Consider the following 19,820-nt stretch of genomic DNA (forward strand, 5'->3'; position numbering starts at 1 on the left):
TTTGTAAGTTGGGGACCTAGTGTAATCATTCATATAATTTGAACAACTAGCACTAACTGACAAGGACAACGCTAGAATCAACACCAAATACTATTTCGAAAAGGGTAAACGAAGAAGATAGATGAACAGAAGCACCTGACCTCCTGAGATGCCCTCAGTAAATATTTCATGACCGGCGCTCATTTTTGCAGAGCGAATATGCCAGCAGTGGAGACAGCTTGGAATATTTGAATATTTACACAGAGGAAACTATCTGGGTTTTACAGCACGATGGCAGAAAGCTGACAAGAAGCTCCAGAGTCAGGGAGAAAGATGATGCAGCCATCACTTTCTGATGTCTTTAGTGACCGACAGAGTATGCTAACACAGCAAAGCCTTTAGCAAGATGGGACCTTAGTTACAGCAAGTGTTGTAACACAATTCAGACCGGTACAATTACTGACATCAATAATCACCAAATGCAACAAATTTCCATAACAACATAATCTTGTCTTGCAAACACTGCTGCATAGGCTGCATGCCAACTATGTTCTGGTGTTTTAGGGGCTGACCCCACCTTCAGCAGACAAGCTTCCAACAAGGGGAGGACACACTGAAATAACCCAGACATAAGCATGGCTAGGAGCCATGCAGCTACAGTCCAGTGTTGGACAGTTTTAATCCAATTAAAAGGGAGAGAAAAGACTATGGAGTAGAGGGGCAATAAATGCAATCATCCATCATGCTGAGACAGAAGCGACACAGGGATCGACTATGGAAAGAGAACAGAGGGACTTTTGGGGCTCAGGGCTCCCAAGGCCATTAGCAATCACCATGCATTAAATGATGCTGCTCCTACGCACATGTAGATAGCACAATAAACTCTGCTTCTTCCTACTGCTTTTCATACATGTTGAACATGTGTAAATGTGTAAACTAAACCATTTACTGAACTACTAAAGAGGAGTCAGTAAACAGCCTCATATTGTTCGGCTGGAATTAAATCCTGTCTACAGAAAGCAAATGGATTATTGTATTTATTAAAACACAGACATGCATGAGAAAGAAAACTGTTTATATAGTTGCCTGTGAGTGCTTTGAGTGAACCTAACTGACGGCACACCTTGCATTCCACACCAATCGACCGCAGATGGAGGAAAACCCAAAAGTGAAACTCATTCGAGTCATTCATTCATTTTCTGTGCCGCTTAATCCTACAAACTGAAACTATCGAAGCCAAGTAAGGCGAAGAACATTGTAGTAGGAGGACATAGGATTGAGAATAAAAATGTACACGAATGGCTTATGCAAAGCCGAGCGTGTTGTTTTTATATTTCATGCTCTGTCACAGCTCAGCAAAGCTTGCCTAACACTGTTGGACACACACACACACACACAACACAGCAGTGTGTGTGACAGAGAGGGTGTAGCTGCAAAATAAAATTGCACAATCTTCATTGCCAGAAAATGTGTTCCATCTGTTATGTACAATAGAAGTAATGACTAATGAAATAATTCACTGTGCAGGATCTGGAATGTTGATAATGTGTATTGTGAAATAAAACAGTATTTATTCTTCACTATCATTAAATTAAGGTAGTACTTGTATTTATCATATACAATAATCCCTCGTTTATCGCGGTTAATTGCTTCCAGACCCGACTGTGATAAGTGAATTTCAGTATTAGGAAGTAGGAGTCCTTCTTCATAAAAAGAATATTTATGTAGTTAAGAGTGTAGAAAACCTGTTTATGACTCTCTACATATGGTTTAGCATTAGCATTATTAGAGCCATCTAGACATGAAATACTGTAACTTTGTGACTTTTACACTCGTATTACACAACATAGTAGACATAATAATAGAAAATAAGACATTTTAAGCATAAATAAAACATAACAGACTCACACATTAGCACTGACGGCATACTTCTGGCTATGGCCTCAATGTAACGTTACTGACAACTAGTGACCAGTGTAGAATACTACTTTAATGCCACTATTGTGGTTAAGGAGAGACCCACCATGCCCTTTGATTGCTTTACTAACAAGCAGAGAACACATATTCAGTGAACATTCACAAAGGAGCTGCTCTCGGCCACAACTCACGCCAGTCACTCGTGCTCTCCACACTGCTAACCATGCTGTCACCACGCAATACGTACTCGGAATGCAATCGGTGCCAAGAACTACATCACTTCCTCCGTTAGCAAATTTTTACAACAGTGCTTCTGCAACGTCACGTGCTGTGGTAGTTTTTATTTTTTATATGTATGAACATAAATGGTCAATACTTCATATATGTAATATATTGGGAAGTTATTTTAAAAGAGTGACTCTACGCTACGTAAAAACTTTCACAACGCAAGTAGCGCAGACGTAAACGTCATATCCGGTTACATTTAACGTAAATGAACAAATAAAATAAAACACATAAAAGGCAGTGATATTTCACTGTAAACAAGCATAAGCAGAGTGCAATAATAGATTTATCTGGAGGATTCAGCTAGAGTTTTTTTTTCCATTTTATTTTTATACTTGAAAATGTTTAATTTAGGCCAAGAAAACTTACAATTTGCTTAATTATGCTTTTTTTCTTTTTTTTTTTTTACTAATAACAGGCTTTACTGAACCACAAAACAGCCATCATTCATTAATTAATTTTGAAAAACCGTGATAGTGAGTGTGCAACGTTCAAACCGTGATGTAGTGAGGGATTTATTTGTTATTGTACAACTACATTATTATTAATTGCTGAGACTCGAAAAAGGGTGAGTATTGCTCCACTTCGTTCTTCTCCTTTTAAGACATATTTAATTGTGCAAGTGTAATGCAAAAGTGATGTTCTCTGATGTAACTTTGTTCATCATGCTCAAAATAAACTAAACCATTACCATGACCAAAGTAAAACAAGAGTGTTTGTGCATGAAGACGTTAGGGTTATAAGCAGAGTAAAGAACAGAAGCCATAGCAGCCTTCGGAGTTTAATGTACAGCAGCTTACCAGCGGGCAGTAGGTACCGTGAACGATGAAACCCTCAACTGGGCGACTGATGTTGAATAAATAATGGAATCCATTGTGGGGAAATGTGATCGGGTTCTCCGAATATCAATAACTAACAAAAAGGGGCCCGCGATGCCTTGGCAACAACTTCCAATATGTTTCAGGCAGGTCGATGGCAACTGTGTGTTCTCGCTCGATTTGACACGACCCAGAAGCTAAAGGCTAAAGGAAAATTGCCACAGTTTGAGAAGATCTTCTGCAGGATAAGAGCCTGTAAAAAGTGCCGGATTACGGCTCACACTCATCAAACATCATACACTCTACTGATAGCCCATTTCACTGATTATTTTTAAAGCGGTACACAGTCTGTGGAACAAAACTTGCTGTTTAAAGCAGTCAGCCAGTACAGTGCAGAACAGTGGGGGACATAACAATTTGAACACACCAAAAGGTCATACATGGAAGAACAGTGCACAACTTCTAACGTTAGTTGAAAAATCTGCCAGCTGATACTCACATTGTCACATTTTAATCAAGAGTAGAATGTTTAATTGGTGGTTAATTTCTTTTTACACTTGCAACAGTTAAAGGGATAGTTTGGATTTTTTGACATGAAGTTGTATGACACCCCCACCAGCAGTGTAGCCCATCAACAATGACTTACCCCGCATTTGGTCCCGTGAGCGGAGTACTGGTTGTATGTCGGTTATGAGAAACATAGTTTTGGTTAGCTACTGGTATTACTTAAGTAAAGAGTTCGGCTTCTCAAAACAATATGCGTTCGAAAGAGTATACATTTGCATAACAAAAATGACTCCTCAAAAAAATAATAAAAATCAGACCTCACAAATTGCTTGACTTTCTCTGACGTCGTATTAATGCGCGCTTTCGGCTGTCCGTTGTTGTATGTGAGACAAAGATGCATCCGCCACGACGTCGCAGCCGTCTTGTTTACCTCTGTGTTCCACAGCAGATGAAGACGCAGGGGTCCCAGCCATTTTCATCACATACACAGCAATGGACAGCTGATAGCGCACATTAATACGTCAGAGCAAGTAAAGCCCAGCGATTTGTGATGTTTGATTTCTTCGAGGAGGCATTTTTGTCATGCAAATGTATTACTCTTTCGCATATTGCATATTGTTTTGAGAAGCAAAACTCTTTACCTATGTAACCCCAATAACTAACCGGAACTACTGTATGTTTCTCATCACCGAAATCCGACCACAACTCCGCTGACAGGACTAAGTGTTGGGTGAGTCACTGTTAATGGACTACAATGCTGATGGGGATGTCATACCACTTCATGTCAAAAAATCCAAACTATCGCCTTAATGTTACAAAAATGAGACATGAGACAGTTCTGCAACGGCACTTATAAAGTCCTCCTTATTCGTCATTAAAGTTAAGAGCAGACATTATTTTATTGTACATGTACAGTATATTACAGAGATTAGCTTATTTTTACACTCAGTGGCTGTTAAGAAAGAAAAATGTTACTTAAAGCATTACAATTACATTACAACATTTAATTAACATTGAAATTCTTTACGTTGAAATCCCAACAAATCGGAAATTCATCAACATCCTGTAATGGATTGAAGAAGTGCCACTGTAAGTATTTCTACAGTAAATGTACATGTTCAGCCATCTATGGGGTATTTTGGAGTCTCTTATGCATGCAAGTGTTACACAGCTCTTCAAGAATGCTTACGCTCCATGGAATTTTTCATTAACTCTCCAAAATGAATTAAAAGCTAAACCAAAGGTATCCAGGAGCTTAATAAAGAGCTCACATAGTAAATGGGCCACCCTTGGGCTTGTTTTCACTCATGGGTTCAAAACAGTCAGATCAATCATCTCTCAGGGCCAAGACCATCGACACCATTGCCAAAACAGTCCATAATATGCAGCTGTAGGCTAGCACAGGCCGGGGGCGGGGGTGGCGGGGGCTTTACAAATCCAGCTCAGCCAGATTTGAAAACTATTATAAGGAAAAAAAAACATGAAAACATCGGCTCTGATTTGATAAGGATTTATAAAACAGCAGAGTTGATCCATAGCTTTGAGGTCACTAAATACTCATTGAGACGTTCAAGTAATTTCCTTATGGGGTGAATTATAATATGTGGCATTTTTTTGGTGCAGAACAACTTGAGGGCCTCTCTTAGGTTACCATTTCACCTGACAAATGCTCTTTTGGATCAACGGGACAAAAATTCTGACATAAACACTCCAAAATCTTGTAGAAAGTCTGGCGTTACAGCTTCAAACTCCACATTTTCTTCCATTATCACATCCACTCGCTGTAATGACCAGGTGAATCAATACTGGCACCAATGTAATGACGCCTAACAGGGATGGGAATTGTCATTTTGCTGTATAAACTGCAAAGAATAAAAGTCAATGTGGGGTTTCCTTCAAATTGTTACAGATCTAGAGTAGCTCACAAAAATGTACTTTTTAAAAATAGTGTACTCCTCACATTTCAGTATACATTTTTATTGCAGTATATCTTCTCCAGGAACATCCATCCATTTTCTGTACCGCTTGTCCTCACTAGGACCACGGGTATGCTGAAGCCTATCCCAGCTGTCTTTTCGCGCAAGAGGCGGGGTACACCCTGGACTGGTCGCCAGCCAATCGAAGGACATATAGATAAACTTCTCAAGGAACAATCAGGGTTTCCGTTACATGTAATTGATCGTGGCGGCACGCCACTACAAAATAAAAGCCGCCAAATATCATAAAAATGTTTCGCTGTGCTTTATTTCGATAAGCATTCACCGGAATCGCCTGTCTGTGTTGCTGGCACTTGGGCATGTGACCAAAAACGCGACACGTCTCGTATTGTATTGTATTGTATTTGTACTTTATTTATCCCACAGCAGGGAAATTTACTTCTTACTGTTCTTTTGTAACTTTCTGTTACTTGTTCGTGTTGACTTTCACTTAGTTTCTTATTATCGGGAGAATGAACAATAACCCAAAAAATGCGTAGCCAACTGACGACAGCTTGTCACATGCTAAACCTATCTATGCAAGCATGTGTTTCAATTTCATTCCACTTTCTGGCATCTTTGTTTACATGACCGGCTGGCAGCTTGTAGCTCGCTCAGAGATATAAGTGGCTATTAGGTTCATGGGATACATCAATCATCATCACAACTTACTTTTTTAAAGTGTCACTTCACAATCATGCTCTCTTGTTATCATTATAATACATATGGCTTGTATTCAAAACCTAGTTGTGTGTCGAAGATGTGCAACAGAAACACGTAGTGTGTGCAGCTTTAGACAGTGACGTGTATCACAGGTTAGCAATGTTACAAAATTTTGAAATTTGTAAAATCAAGTCTGTGATTAATTCTATCTGATAAAGCATGACTTGAACTTTAATTTGATACCTCATTCACTTCTCTACCCCAAATATTAAAGAAGTTACAGCAGATGTTATACTGGAAAATAGTGCCTTTGGTCTCCATTGCTTTAACATTGAGTCAGACAAAAGCTGTGATCGACCCACAGACTACCGTACTACGAAATGTATAATAACTTAGGCTATGAAAATCTGTTTTAAAAGTCATCAAAAAGTCCAGGGAAGAAAGTCAAGTGTCATATTTGCAATGCCACAATGCATTGCCACAATGACCACAATGCAAATGCGACATGTAGTATTTCCGGGCAAAAAACCCCAACAAAAACGGCCAATTCAATTTTAATGAAATTTCGTCTGCAGATAGATATTAAAGTAAATTAATTATCTTCTGCCATAGCTCCGGTCCATACATTTGAAAGGTTTTAAGTTGTACTTAACTTTTGTTAAAATGTTAGCAGTGCTCTCAGCAACTTTGCCATTCAATTAACAGGTTTGCTGTGTTCTGGATTCATGTTCTGCTAGTGGTTGAAAAAAGTTAAATAAATAAGTTAATAAATAAATAAGTCATAACAAAATTGCTAATTGTCTCTCTCTTTTTTTTTTTTTTTTTTTTTTTAATGCTGACGCAGCAGCAGCATGACACAGCGGCGGCAGTCCGCCCTCCCATGCAGCCCACCACTAAATCTTAAAAAAAAAACTAGTGGAAACCCTGACAATACTATAGGAATTAAACGGGGATACACTTTCAAATAGTCAGTGTACAGCTTGTATACCAGTAGAGTAATCCCTCGTTTATCATGGTTAATTGGTTCCAGACCTGGCCGCAATAAGTGAATTTCCGTGAAGTAGGATTTGATCATTATAAACTGAATATTTTTGTTTTCAGGAGCACGGCAAACCCGTTTATGACTTTTGAAATATGATTTTTACCATTATTAGAGCCTTCTAGAGATTAAATAACACCCCTTTTGTCAACATTACACTCATATTACCCAATATAGTAAATATAATCAGATAAAATATGCCATTTAAGACATAAATAAGACTTTAGCTTGTGTGTCTTTCAATAAATATCTTCCGGACGTGTAAACAAGTGGTGTCGGGGATTCAGATTGGGTTTTAGCTGGAATACAGACACAACAGTAGCTTGTATAATTATTATGATGATGATGACGACGACGACCATTATTATTATTATGTTATTATTGTGCCTGTTAAAAAAATTATAAAAATAATAAAAGCTTGTCGTTGGTGATCAAGTCTAGTGTGTGTTACTAGTGACACCTAGTGGCCAGTGCAGATTACAGTTCATCAACATCTTGTAATGCCATAAACAGAATTTGTATTTTAGTTCATTTACAACACTTTTATGCTTGAAAATACTTAATATAGTCCAAGAATATGTAACATTTGCTTAAATGTGCATTTTTGGACTAAAAATAGGCCATAGTCAACCATGAAACTGCAATCATTTATGAATTAATATATATATATATATATATTTTTAAAGCACGATAGAGTGAACGAGTGATGTTTGAACATTGCAAGAGACGACTGCATAGATTTACAATCCACTGAAATTGAGTCAACACACAGCCATTATTGTCCTAAGAGCTGGCAACACACGCGAGGAGCGAGATAATTGTGTCTCGTCTACAGTTACGCATTGTGGTTGTTGCGCCATGGTCTGGGGCTGCATGAGTGCTGCCAGCACTTGGAAGCTGCGATTAACTGTGGGGAAACATGAATTCCAACTTACACTGTGAAGCAATGAGAAACTGAGCCACATAGCAGTTTTCCAACCTAATATTGTAGTGTGAAGATGTGATGGGAGCATGCGAGTGTAGTGGGGTCATGGTCTGCTTTAGAATGTCAAAGTACATGTACATGTCTTCATGTGTTTCCCTCAGTGAAAAAGCTAATCTAAATCTACACTGCTATACAAACTGTACGCTGGCTACTCTGATATATCCAAGTTTCATCTCGAGAAGATATACTGTAAGAAAAAATGGCTGCTGGAATGTGAGGGATGTACATACCTTTGTGAGGTACTGAAAGTGCCAGCTCCAGTGTAACACAACCCGTCATCATTTCCCCTGTGACCTCCCAGTGTCATTTTCTGCCTGGCATGCCCTGCTGAGTGCACCCAACCGACTCATGTGCCGGCACTCGGTTGCTTCTTCCCAACCTTGTTGTTTCTTACCTGCGCTCTCGGTGAGGCAGCGGAGGTTGCTGCTGCTGCTGCTGCCGTGTGATAAAGCTGGTGCCCCACACCGGGCTGCTGTGACTGGTTCTGAGCCAGCCCACGGGGGGTGACGATGGATAGGGGTTGCTGCGGAAACCATGGTCTGACTCAGTCTCCGCAGTGAGAGATGAGGCTGAGCTCCCCATCACCGCCAGTGATAGGAGGAAGATGGGATTGTTGGAACCAACTTCAATTAATTGTGGAGTTAACTTCCTGTTCAGCTTGCCACACTTCTAATTCCATTCAAGAAGTTAAATGTGTTAGTTCATAATTGTCCATCTTGTTGACTTTAGGCTTTCCACAACAGGGCCGCTATTAATTCCTCTTGCATACCTTGGGACGCGTCTCTCCAGTCTGTGCAGGCTCATGCTTTCCTTTCAGAGAACTATGCCGTTTTCACTGTCAAAAGCTCCTTGAAAAAAAATGCTGGGTTCACAGAGGCCATCAACAATAGCCTCATAGTCTACGAAGACAGTTGCAAACAATCAATAAGCAGCATGGAGGTTGACTTAGGTCCAGTAAGAGAAAATCAATGTGCTGCATTTCCTGGGGAGGGCAAAACTACAAGCATGACGCTAATTCCCCAAAATCTCATCTTTCAGACATGCGGTCTGGCTAACAGCTGGACTGAAGCGGAAGCACTCAAACGCCACAGCTGCATAGCATCCATCAGCTAATGGGAAAGAGGTTTTCCCACGCTTAGGGTATTAAGTTGGACCTCTGAGCCATGAGAATATAAAGAGGAAATGGGATGCTTGTGAAAAGATAACAAGATTGCCAAGTTTACAACTGCAAAAACCACCAAAATGAATATTTTACTCTTGAGTTTCTCCAAAACAGGCCAGTCCAGTTGGTCAACTTGTCACAGGATGTTACTGCTTGTCATTGAGTTGCATATAAAAACAATTTTCCATGGCTTAAGGGCAGCAAAAGCAACTCGCACAAGTTAAAAAAAAATCATGGTAGATGGTTGATTTATGCTTAGATCTGTCACTTTAAGTGCATCATGCTGCTCGGTTGTTACATGACTCCTAATTAGCCTGTTAGTTTAAAAGAATTAATAGTCTTGGCGGTACCGTATGCAGAGGCCACGGAGCGTGTCGTACGTGAACGCAACACGCAGCCTGAGAAAGCGTGACAAAAAAAAACAGTATCCAGGAAGTCAAATCTCACAAAATCTGAACCCGAATCTCCTCCAATATGTAATCATTTCCTAATTAAAGTCATTCATGGGTTGTAGACGATAATGTCTGTTATGGAAGACATGCATCGCCCCGGTCTCTCCTTGAATCCCGCTTCTTCGAGGTGCTCCATCCCACGCCGCCTCTATTAAACGGCTCCACTCGCGTCGTCCCCGTTGAATAGACGTGTTGTCTCTTTATATTTATCATGCAACATGATTTAAATCCACCCAAGGGAAGAGCAAGTGAACGCGGATGCAATCTCTCTCCAAAACAGCGGATTACTGGAGAGTCAGCAACGCGCATGCGCACGGGCACCACAGGCAGCGGCAGCAGCAGCAGCAGCGAAACTGGAAGATTGCGTTTAGGAGATTTAAATAAATCTCAATATAGGTCCGAGTTGTGATGTTTCACTCGTTAATATGAATGTGAAGCACATCAGCTGGTTATGGGGCAAGGTCAGAAGCAAATATTTGGCATGAAACCCGTATATTCCACACACACACCTTAAAGTCAACTGTACTGAATATATGACAGATAATTCTTGTGGAAACGTCTAGAAAGGGTTAACTAGAAGACCGTGGTGACTGCACTGCTCATCACCTCTCAGCTGTCCCTTCACATTACTGAGATAAGCCTTCAAACTTTCCCTTTGCCTCACTCCTCTCTTTTCACATCATATCACTTTGTTGACCTCATTCCCATCTCCCATTGCTTATCCAAAATCGTAGTTCACCCACAAGAAACCACAGAAAGAATGTAATGTGACTCACATATTTGTCGAAGCATCCTCAGTGCACATAAAGCCGCCTAAACAGTGGGTCGGAAGCACTCATTTGACTGGAACTCAGCTCAGCTTGTGCTGAAAAAGGGTGTGTTTGTCAGCTGAGTATGACTCTAACTTCCTTTGTTAAATGTGTTGGTCACATGCAAACTGGTTTAGCTGGTAAACCTGCCTCTGTGCCTTTGGCATGTAGAAAAATGTGGACCCAAATACTGTTAGGCTTGTTAGCAATTTTACAAAAAAATATTGTGAAATATGATGAAAACAAAGACGTAATGTAATTAAAAAGGCTAGTTAACATTACTTGAATAAGGTGGCAATATTACAGAAATAAATACATAAAATAATAGGAATTAAATTGTAATGTTACAAAAAATGTTGACATATACAAAAATAAAGCTGTAATATTACAAGAAAAAATTTGATCCTAACTCAAATTTGCAATATTACATGAATAAAGACATAAAATTATAGGAATTAAGTTGTAATTTTATGAGGAAAAATTATATAAAAACAATAAAAGAATATATATATATATATATATATAATATATAATTTTTTTTAACATTAGAAGAATTACTATTAATTACTATTGCAAAGAAAAATGGCGTAACGTTAAAACAAAAAAAGTTAATGTTAAGATGTGCATATATGCAGAAGTGTTTCCAGCAAATATTTAAAAATATTAGCCAATGAACATATGACAGATCTCTACAGTAGAGGGAGGGACAGCAGCTGTTGGTGATGCGTTTAGAGTCGTGGGGACTTTGACATTTACTCGTTCAATTACAACTATTTTCTTGTAATAATGTAACTTGAGGACTTTATTTTTTAATTCATTTCCTTGTTTAGCGCTGGGTGCAAAAACATGTTTGCACAGCCAGCTTGTGGTCGTCTGCCTTATCCTGCATTCATTAATCATTGCATAAGACAATGTTAACGTAAAAGTGTGTGAAAGACATTGACAGCGCTGAACTGTAACTCTTTTGTTCAGGGTGCACCTGTCCGAGAGACACCTGTCTCTCTAGAGAGAGCAGTTGGGCAACACTCACAGTAGGAGAAAGACTGGATTTCATTCTCCAGGGACAGTTCTCCTTGCACTTCTGTGGGTTTTCTCCGGGTACTCCGGCCTCCTCCCACATCCCAAATATATGCATGTTAGGCTAAATGGAGACTTCAATTTGTCCAAAGGTGTGATATTTTCTGCTGACGGGGCAAATGCGCAGCAATGTCCAAACTCTCAAAACACAGAAATAAACCAAAAGCAAAAAACGCACAAACCTAAAGTGACTCTCCTGTATTGTACTGTAACCACAATAGCGTGCAGTATTGCACAGAGGTCAACTGCAGAGACATACGTCATGATCTGACCTTTGACCCTGACCTGCAAACGACTAACGTGTCATCTGCAGTCATTTTAAACCAATTCTTCTGAGAATTAGTGGGGAATTAAACTAAAGTAGTCTCACATAATCAGTCTATTTGTGGACAAACCCAGGGAGTGGTGCCAGTGACACTAACATTAGCTTGACAGCATAGCCAGCTCAGGCGCCGGGCACCTTGTAAACAAAGACACCACACACGATCGAAGCCTTTCCCACTGCAAAACATGAAGTTTACTCCATGGAGACCATGCAAATATAAGGTATCCTCACCTCAAGCGGGACCGAAAGGGCAGAAGAGTCCCGTCTTTGTCGTCGCTGTGCTAACTTTTCACATCCATGGAGAGGTTAAGTTGCTCCCGCGTCGTGTTGCGGACAAAATGAACTTTCCCTGCGTTAGCTCGGCGTTCTTCGCTTGCAAAACATGTCGCAGACATCTGTGACAAACGTTTAAAGGTTATTTTAACAGCGCGTCAGGTCCTAAAACTAACTGGTGAGACAGCGTCGCTTTACCTATACAACAGCCTCAGTAGCAAGGAAAGTAGATTTGAACGGGACTGTTAACATCAGCAGCCACTTCCGTAGTATGCCTTGCGCTGGTTTGGCCGCCATGATGGTGAGCAGAATCCAGAAACATTGCATTGTAATCATGTCTACATGACAACACAAATTCATGTCTCAGCTCGTGTCTCAGCTCAGAGCTAGTGTAGACATTGTACGCTGTTGTGCGCCTAGCCCCGCCTACCTCTCTTGCTCACCATCATGGCGGATTTTCTGCTTCATGGGGTACTACACTTTGTTCCATTCGTTTGAACTACAAGCCCTATTCACATCTAGTGTCTTTGCTCAGTAGGAAGCGGAATCACCACGGAACATATTCATGAAGATAGTGCGTCAAATGCATAGCGTAGGATATTTGCTGATTAAGACTGCCCGAAACTTACGTAAAGTGTTATGTAGAATACGAGGTAAGAAAACTACAATTCCCATTTTCAACATAAGCGTTCACAACAAGGATATCCAGTTATCGTCTTTGCTAAAATATAGATAAAAAATGAATGTATGATTTCTGCTTTATTTTAACATCATCGCAATTTTTCCTTTCGTCTAATTTAAAAATATATGAATGACCCTGCTTGTTTTAGTCGTTCCGCCACAAGCGTGAACTACTGACCTTGTACTGCCATCTAGTGTCTAAAAGTATGAACCATCAGAATCGACAATCACAATGCACCACAAGCCACATCATCCAACACTAGAGCAAAATTAAATAAGATATAATAACAATAATTAATTATTTCTTTTTAATTTAATGTCATTATTTTGATATTCAACTAAATTGTCTGATCTCTTATCTTCTTTTCTTATTTAAGTTTCTATTATACTTTTACTACTACTAATAATAATGATAATAGTAATACTTCCGCAACTACTTCTAGTAGAAGTGAAAAAATAAAATGTGAAACATAAAAAAAGATAATATCAAAAAGGTGTGTTATTTAATCAAAATATTTAGATATTTAACTATATCATTTCTTTTATTAGAATTACTCATGTACAGTGGTGTGAAAAAGTGTTTGCCCACCCTTTGTCGCACTTAAATGTTTCAGATCATCAAGCAAACTTAAATATTGGTCAATGACAACACAACTGAACACAAAATGCAGTTTTCAAGTGAAACTTTTTATTTTTAAGGGAGAAAAAAAATCCAAACCTACATGGCCCTGTGTGGAAAAAGTGATTGCCCCCTGAACCTAATAACTGGTTGGGTCACCCTTAACGGCAACAACTGCAATCAAGCGTTTGTAATAACTTACAATGAGTCTCTTACAGCACTGTGGAGGAATTTTGGCCCGCTCATCTTCGCAGAATTGTTGTAATTCAGCCCAGTGGTGGTTCTGGCTTGAATTACACTGTGGGGAGACCAAAGTTGTGCCGCCACCCCGTAACCCCCACACCCCAACACAAATTCTCACAATTAGTTTTTCTTTATATGTAAAAAAATGTATCTATACAAAGTTATACATTGCCACAAAAGCCTACAAAATATATTAATAAATAAGCCCAAAAATATGAAACACAACATAAATAGAATGGAAAATTATTTTTCTGCAGTGCACAAATCCTTCAAGTACAACCCCTCCTAGCCCTCCTTCCCTCCACCTCACCACACACTCCCACAACTGTTGTTAACAAATGTTTTTTTTTTCCAACAGAAAGGTGTTTCAAAATATTTCGCAAGCGCACCTTAAATTGCATTTGACTTAAATCCACATTTACACAATTAAAACACTCAGTTGGCCGCGCGGTGGCCGAGTGGTTAGCACAGCTGGCAACACAATCAGGAAATCGGGAAGACCTGGATTCAAATCTCCACTTGGAGACTCCACTGTGTGGAGTTGACATGTTCTCCCCGTGCGTGCGTCTCAGGGTACTTTTGTTTTTTTACTTCTGGTGAAATTTAGATGTAATTAGGATTAGGAAGTGTAATTTAGCATGTGAAACATTGTGTGAGTGTGGATTATCCGTTAATGCTGGTGTCAGCCGTGTTGTTTGAACCAGGATTAGCTCTGTTGGCCACTATATGTCGTAATGATCCCTTGGAGGACCTAAACGTCTCATTAAGATAATTGTCATTTGCACAATCAGTCATTATAATTTAAAGATCTTAACTATAAAGCACAGTAAAATATGCAAAAAGTTGATTGTCCGTTTTTTATTCAGCCAGATAACAACCCCTGGAGCTCCTTCTGCCATCAATCAGCAGACACAAACCATGCACCGCTTGGGGTTGGCGTGATTTATCCCCTGGGTCTGTTCAGAGCGGGCGGGGCAAAGCATCCTCTCATAGAAGCGAACACAATCCTGGGCGAAGATTATCACCGGGCGACTTCACATGTGGCGAGGTACTTTTTAGGACTTTCGGTCGGGCGTCTGTCCACGCTGCTGCCGGGAAAATGTTTGCAAAGCCTCCCTGGAAGTACTCGGTGAAACTTCGTTAAAGGTATCTAATCTTAGACGAAGAGTTGTGAAGAGAAAAGACGATTTGCCTGCCTAAAAGGTAGGAACGTGGATGCACCTTCTTTTGTTGTTGTGCACTTGTTGCTCGCCATCGGACGTTTAACAAAACATCCCGTCGATAATTTCTCCTCTCTTAATGCTCCAGATTAAAAGTTGCAAACTACTTTCAGTTTTTTTATGGTTGCGTACACACTGTTGTCATGACAATGCTAGGGAAACCGAGCGAGGAGGCATGTTAGAGAGTACACAAAAGACACCAACTTGAGTGTTCAAACAACCCCCAGAAGTTCTTAAATTCTAATCCTTCATTTCGTTGCTCCATGAAACTTGCATTTGCTTTTCCTGGCAAAACGGAAAGAAGAGTACTTTTTTGGGGGGGGGTGTCAGGGTCAGGAGGATATGTCCGATGTGTTGAGCAAAGGTGTGTCCTGTGTTTATATGAAACCGTTTGTGACCCAGCTATGGCCAGGAAAGGGATGCTTTTACTTGTTTTATAGCCAACACACATGTGGAACTGACATGGCTTCCGTGTGTTGGTGTTGGGAAGGTGTTTCCTGAAGTCCCTACATGCAAATTACAGCACACATAAAAAGCATATCAATCAGCTCCATGTGACTTAGGATGAGCAGATGAGTCAATATTGTTGTTATCACTACACTGGTGTTTACTCTTGTGCAAGTACACATGCCTCAAGGTGACAGTCTGGTGGAGCGCTGCCATACTTTCCATGAGAAACACATAATCTCTTTGTAATGTATGTCAGTCGTTTCCCATCGAGACATGGTATTGTGCATATTAGTATGCATGGTTAGGTGGACGCATGTGCATGGCGAGGAGAAGAAGGTATAGCCACTTTTACACTGCCTGTAAAAAGTGTCTTTTTTTGTGCACGTTTTTCTTTAGGGACGAAGTTGACCCTGCAATTTATCAGCTGTACCAGTATTCTCTTTCACACAGCGATCCCGCAAAATTGCTGCATCAGAACCGTAATACTATGATATCTAACACAGTTAGATATTAACACTGGGACACCCAATGAATTAACACTTCTACTCCTGAACTGCTGCACACAAAAGGGTGAAAATTTGCCAATACATTAGTACCTCGCATAACGTAAACCTCCTTTTACGTAAATTCCACTGAACGTAAAGAATTTATGGAAAGTTTTTGCATCGCATTACGTAAAAAATTCCATATAACGTAAAGCGTCAAGTCGGTGCAAGTTCAGAAATTCGATTTGAATAGCTCGCGCGACAGAGAGAGGGAAACATTTCCATGACTAACAGAGTACACTTGGTGACGCCTTCTGACGCTTCACGCTCTCATTGGCTGATTATCGGGGCACCGCCTACGCTCTCATCTCATTGGCTGACTTATACAGCACGTATGTGAGTTTGTGTGAGAGACAGGCTTCTCCCTTCAACCTCCCTTCCTCATCGTAGTCGCCCTTAAACTAGTTGATTGTTTTGGTTTTTCAGTTTTATTCATTTACAGTAATCTTATTTATTACCTTATTTTATATTGGAATGTTACTCTACTATGTTTATGCTAACAATTTCTTATATTTTCCCACCATATTTGGTGGACTTTGAATATTTTGAAGGGCCAAAGGGGTGAGTTTGGGAAGATCTTGGAACGGATTAGGCTATTTACATGTATTTCACACTTTGTATAACATAAAAACCCTATCACGTAAACGTTCTCGGAACGGATTATTTACATTGTAGGGGCGTCTACTGTACATACACCCCTTCTGTGTTGCTTGTAAGGAGATCCCATGTCATTTTTTTTTTTTTACACACATATGCTGTATCTAATGATGTACTAGGAATATACGTAAATGTTGTTGGGCTTTTTCTTATAACACTTCCTCCGAGATTTAATTTGTTCTAATTGCTTGGCGGGACGGATAAAATGCTCTCATGGACTGCATATGCTACACTCCTGTGTAAGTATTTTGAGGCATCCATTGTTACCAAATAAGATTCCTTGCCCTACAAAGGTCAATATTCATAATTGGTATTTTAATTTCATTCTTGGCATTTAATTATTTATTTTTTGCCCTATGAAGGTTAATATTCTTAATTATTGTTTTAATTAAATTCATGGTATTTAATTCTTTAAAAATGTAATTTACATTTTTATTTGTAAAGTTAATTATTGTCTGTGTATTATAGTTAATTTTTTGGGGTATTGTGTTTTATTTTTTAATTATTTATCAAATATTGTATATTTATATTGTATAGGAAGAACTGAAAATTCACTCACATTAGGTCATCTCCATCTTAAACTTGTAATGCTGCCCCTTTTTCCCCAGTAGATAAATGCAAGTGTACCTAATGTTGTGACCAGTGAGTGTACAGTATGTGTCATGCATTCCATCATTTGGTTGCATTGATTATTTGCCCTGCCAAGCATCTGTCAGCCCTCCTCTCTCCTCGCACTGTATGTTGGGGCATGCAGCAGTCTGGTTTGCAGCCGTAGGGCCTTTTTGAGCGCATTGACATGGGCGCGTAAACACATGCACACACACATACAAGCACACTTGCGCTCATGGGGCCACAGTAACAGGCCTACACCAAAGTTACATCTGTTTCTTCTGCATGTTTGATGGCGACTGCCCACAGCGCCATGTAATTGTACATATTAGTATGCATGGTTAGGTGTAATCATGTGCATGGCGAGGCAAAGAAGGTATAGCCACTGCTTTTAAAAAGTGGCTTTTTTTTTTCCTCTGTTGGGATGACATTGACCGGGAAATTTTCCAGCTTTGGAAGAAAGCTCAGTAGTCTTTTTCCCACAGAGATCCAGCACAATTGCCGCTTCAGAGCTGCAACAACAGTTCTGTCATTCATTCGTGTGCGCAAGTGCAGGTGCCTACAGGTGACAGTCTAGTGGAGCAGTGCCATACTTGCTGATGCTACCTGAGAAGCTAGAAAATTGCCGGCTTGACTTTGTGCGTCCGGCGAAGGGCACAAACGATTAATGCCAGATCTTCTGGTACCACTCTGATCCAGTTCTTTGCATGATTTAGAGAAGTTATGATTTAAAGGTTGGGCCATGACTTATTCACGAATACAGTTGTGTACAACAGTTACAGGATTTGACTTCCTGTGTCCCAGATACTTGAGTCCATACAGTGTACATTTGTACATCATGTATGGAGGCTGTCCCGAGTTGAACACAAGTTTACCTTCTCAAATCATTCAGCGCTTTCAGATGAAGGGAGCATCCTCCGGCCTGACAGCATGCTTCCTCTCTTGCCAGATGTTCTGCTTAATTATCATGCACGCTCTGAGCCAGTTTGAGGATCACCTCACTCGCTACCCACAAATGTTTTTTTTTTTTTTAAATTCAAGTGCTGCATTGCTGTGTAATTAGCCCTCATTATAAAAATCACAGTTAAATCATTCCTTTAGGCGTGAGAGAGATCTGTTTGATTGGTCCTCTGAAAGGTTTGGAAGCCGTGATGAGGAAGCCTTTAAGTGAGTGGTTGGGTGCGTTCTTGAGAAGCTTTCTTGCCATCCATTAAGTGTATGAAGCTCAGGTTTTTTATGAACTACACTATGGACTATGAACTACACAGCAAAGATTGCAAAAGTCAGCGTTGGAAAGCGACTTAACACACTTAAGAGATCCTTTGCTGTTCAGTTTTATATTTTAAGGCCATTTGGGTTGTGTTGAATGAATATCAGTTGAATTTGCCTAAGGTTGTTCATTTGAAAAACTAGAATGGCCATTTCTGTTAAATAAGCTTAAAATGGCAAAGCTACACAAAAACTGACATTTCGTTCCTCGTGAAAATGTCCCATTGAAAATGCCATTTTATTATTGTTCACTAGATGTCACTACTTTTTCTCTATTCAAAGCCTGCAGCAACATTTCACACATTTTACCGTTTTCTGCAGTGTTGCCCCCTTTTCATACATTGTCTTTCATACATTGTTATTGTAGTAAAGTAGTCCTTTTGCCCTGTGTCGTGTCATTCCACGGAATGGAGTGCCCAAACAAAGCAACTTACACGTTGGTGACTCACTGTGCATTGTTTTTATTGAGTGCGACAGCTTAATAACCCGCCATGGCTCCAAAGAATGTTTGATGAAAAAAAAAAAAGTGAGAAACTCTATTGAATTCAAGAAAGAACTCATCACAAAGTGCCAAGATGGTCTCACCGTTCACCGCTGCACACCAACATAAAGATAAAAATGATGTTAAATATCAATTTGTCAATTTCATTATTTTTAAAATAATAATCTGTACTATTTTCTGCGTATAATATTATCATTATTCTCTATAAAATGTATAATGTATGTATTTGTTAATATTTTTGGGTGTCTGGAATGGAAGAATTGGATTTAAATGATTTCCTATGGAAAAAAATTGTTTCAGTTTTCGTACATTTTTGTTTTTGGCAGACCTTTTTATAATAATAATGTATTAGATTTTGTATAGTGCTTTTTCAAGGTACCCGAAGCCCTTCACAGTGAAGTGAACCCATTGTTCATTCACCCCTCACTCACACACTGGTCCGTATCTGGGGTAGGCAGATGGAAATGTGGCTGCCAATTTGCGTCTATGGCCACCCCGACCACCACTTAACATTCATTCACTTTCATACACCGGTGTGGGCAGCACTGGAGGCAAGGTGGGTGAAGTGACACAACAGTGACTGCCTGGGTGGATGGAGCGAGGTTCTGGTTCCGGTTTCTGGATGACCTGGATGACCTCTACCTCCAGCCCTTTGGAAATGAATTAATACCAAAAACTGGATACCACTGTAAAAAGCCAATATTGAATCAAGAAAATCTTAATGTATAAGATGTTGACGTACTGTATGTTTTTGGGAT

The 19,820-nt window shown here is 39.7% G+C and overlaps 2 protein-coding genes across 6 annotated transcripts in view; one reads left to right on the top strand and one right to left on the bottom strand.

The window, feature by feature from the left end:
- Positions 1-12,604, bottom strand: part of capn15 (calpain 15) — a 54,370-nt gene extending 41,766 nt beyond the window's left edge. The window contains exons 1-3 of one of the 4 annotated variants that reach the window (XM_054763601.1): positions 12,466-12,604; positions 12,226-12,389; positions 10,560-10,648 (exon numbers count right to left, since the gene is read on the bottom strand). In XM_054763601.1, the coding sequence (XP_054619576.1) occupies positions 10,560-10,588 (29 nt within the window). In that variant the 5' untranslated portion in view covers positions 10,589-10,648; positions 12,226-12,389; positions 12,466-12,604. The other 3 variants (XM_054763591.1, XM_054763609.1, XM_054763573.1) reach the window with 3 other exon arrangements.
- A 2,205-nt stretch (positions 12,605-14,809) lies between these two features.
- Positions 14,810-19,820, top strand: part of LOC129170695 (ankyrin repeat and fibronectin type-III domain-containing protein 1) — a 179,852-nt gene continuing 174,841 nt past the window's right edge. Inside the window, exon 1 of one of the 2 annotated variants that reach the window (XM_054758550.1) lies at positions 14,810-14,956. The gene's annotated coding sequence lies outside the window, so the exon portion shown is untranslated. Of the gene's footprint in view, positions 15,014-19,820 lie in introns of both variants that reach the window. The other variant, XM_054758543.1, reaches the window with a different exon arrangement.

This window comes from Dunckerocampus dactyliophorus, chromosome 2 (assembly GCF_027744805.1).
Source record: "Dunckerocampus dactyliophorus isolate RoL2022-P2 chromosome 2, RoL_Ddac_1.1, whole genome shotgun sequence".
NCBI lineage: Eukaryota > Metazoa > Chordata > Actinopteri > Syngnathiformes > Syngnathidae > Dunckerocampus > Dunckerocampus dactyliophorus.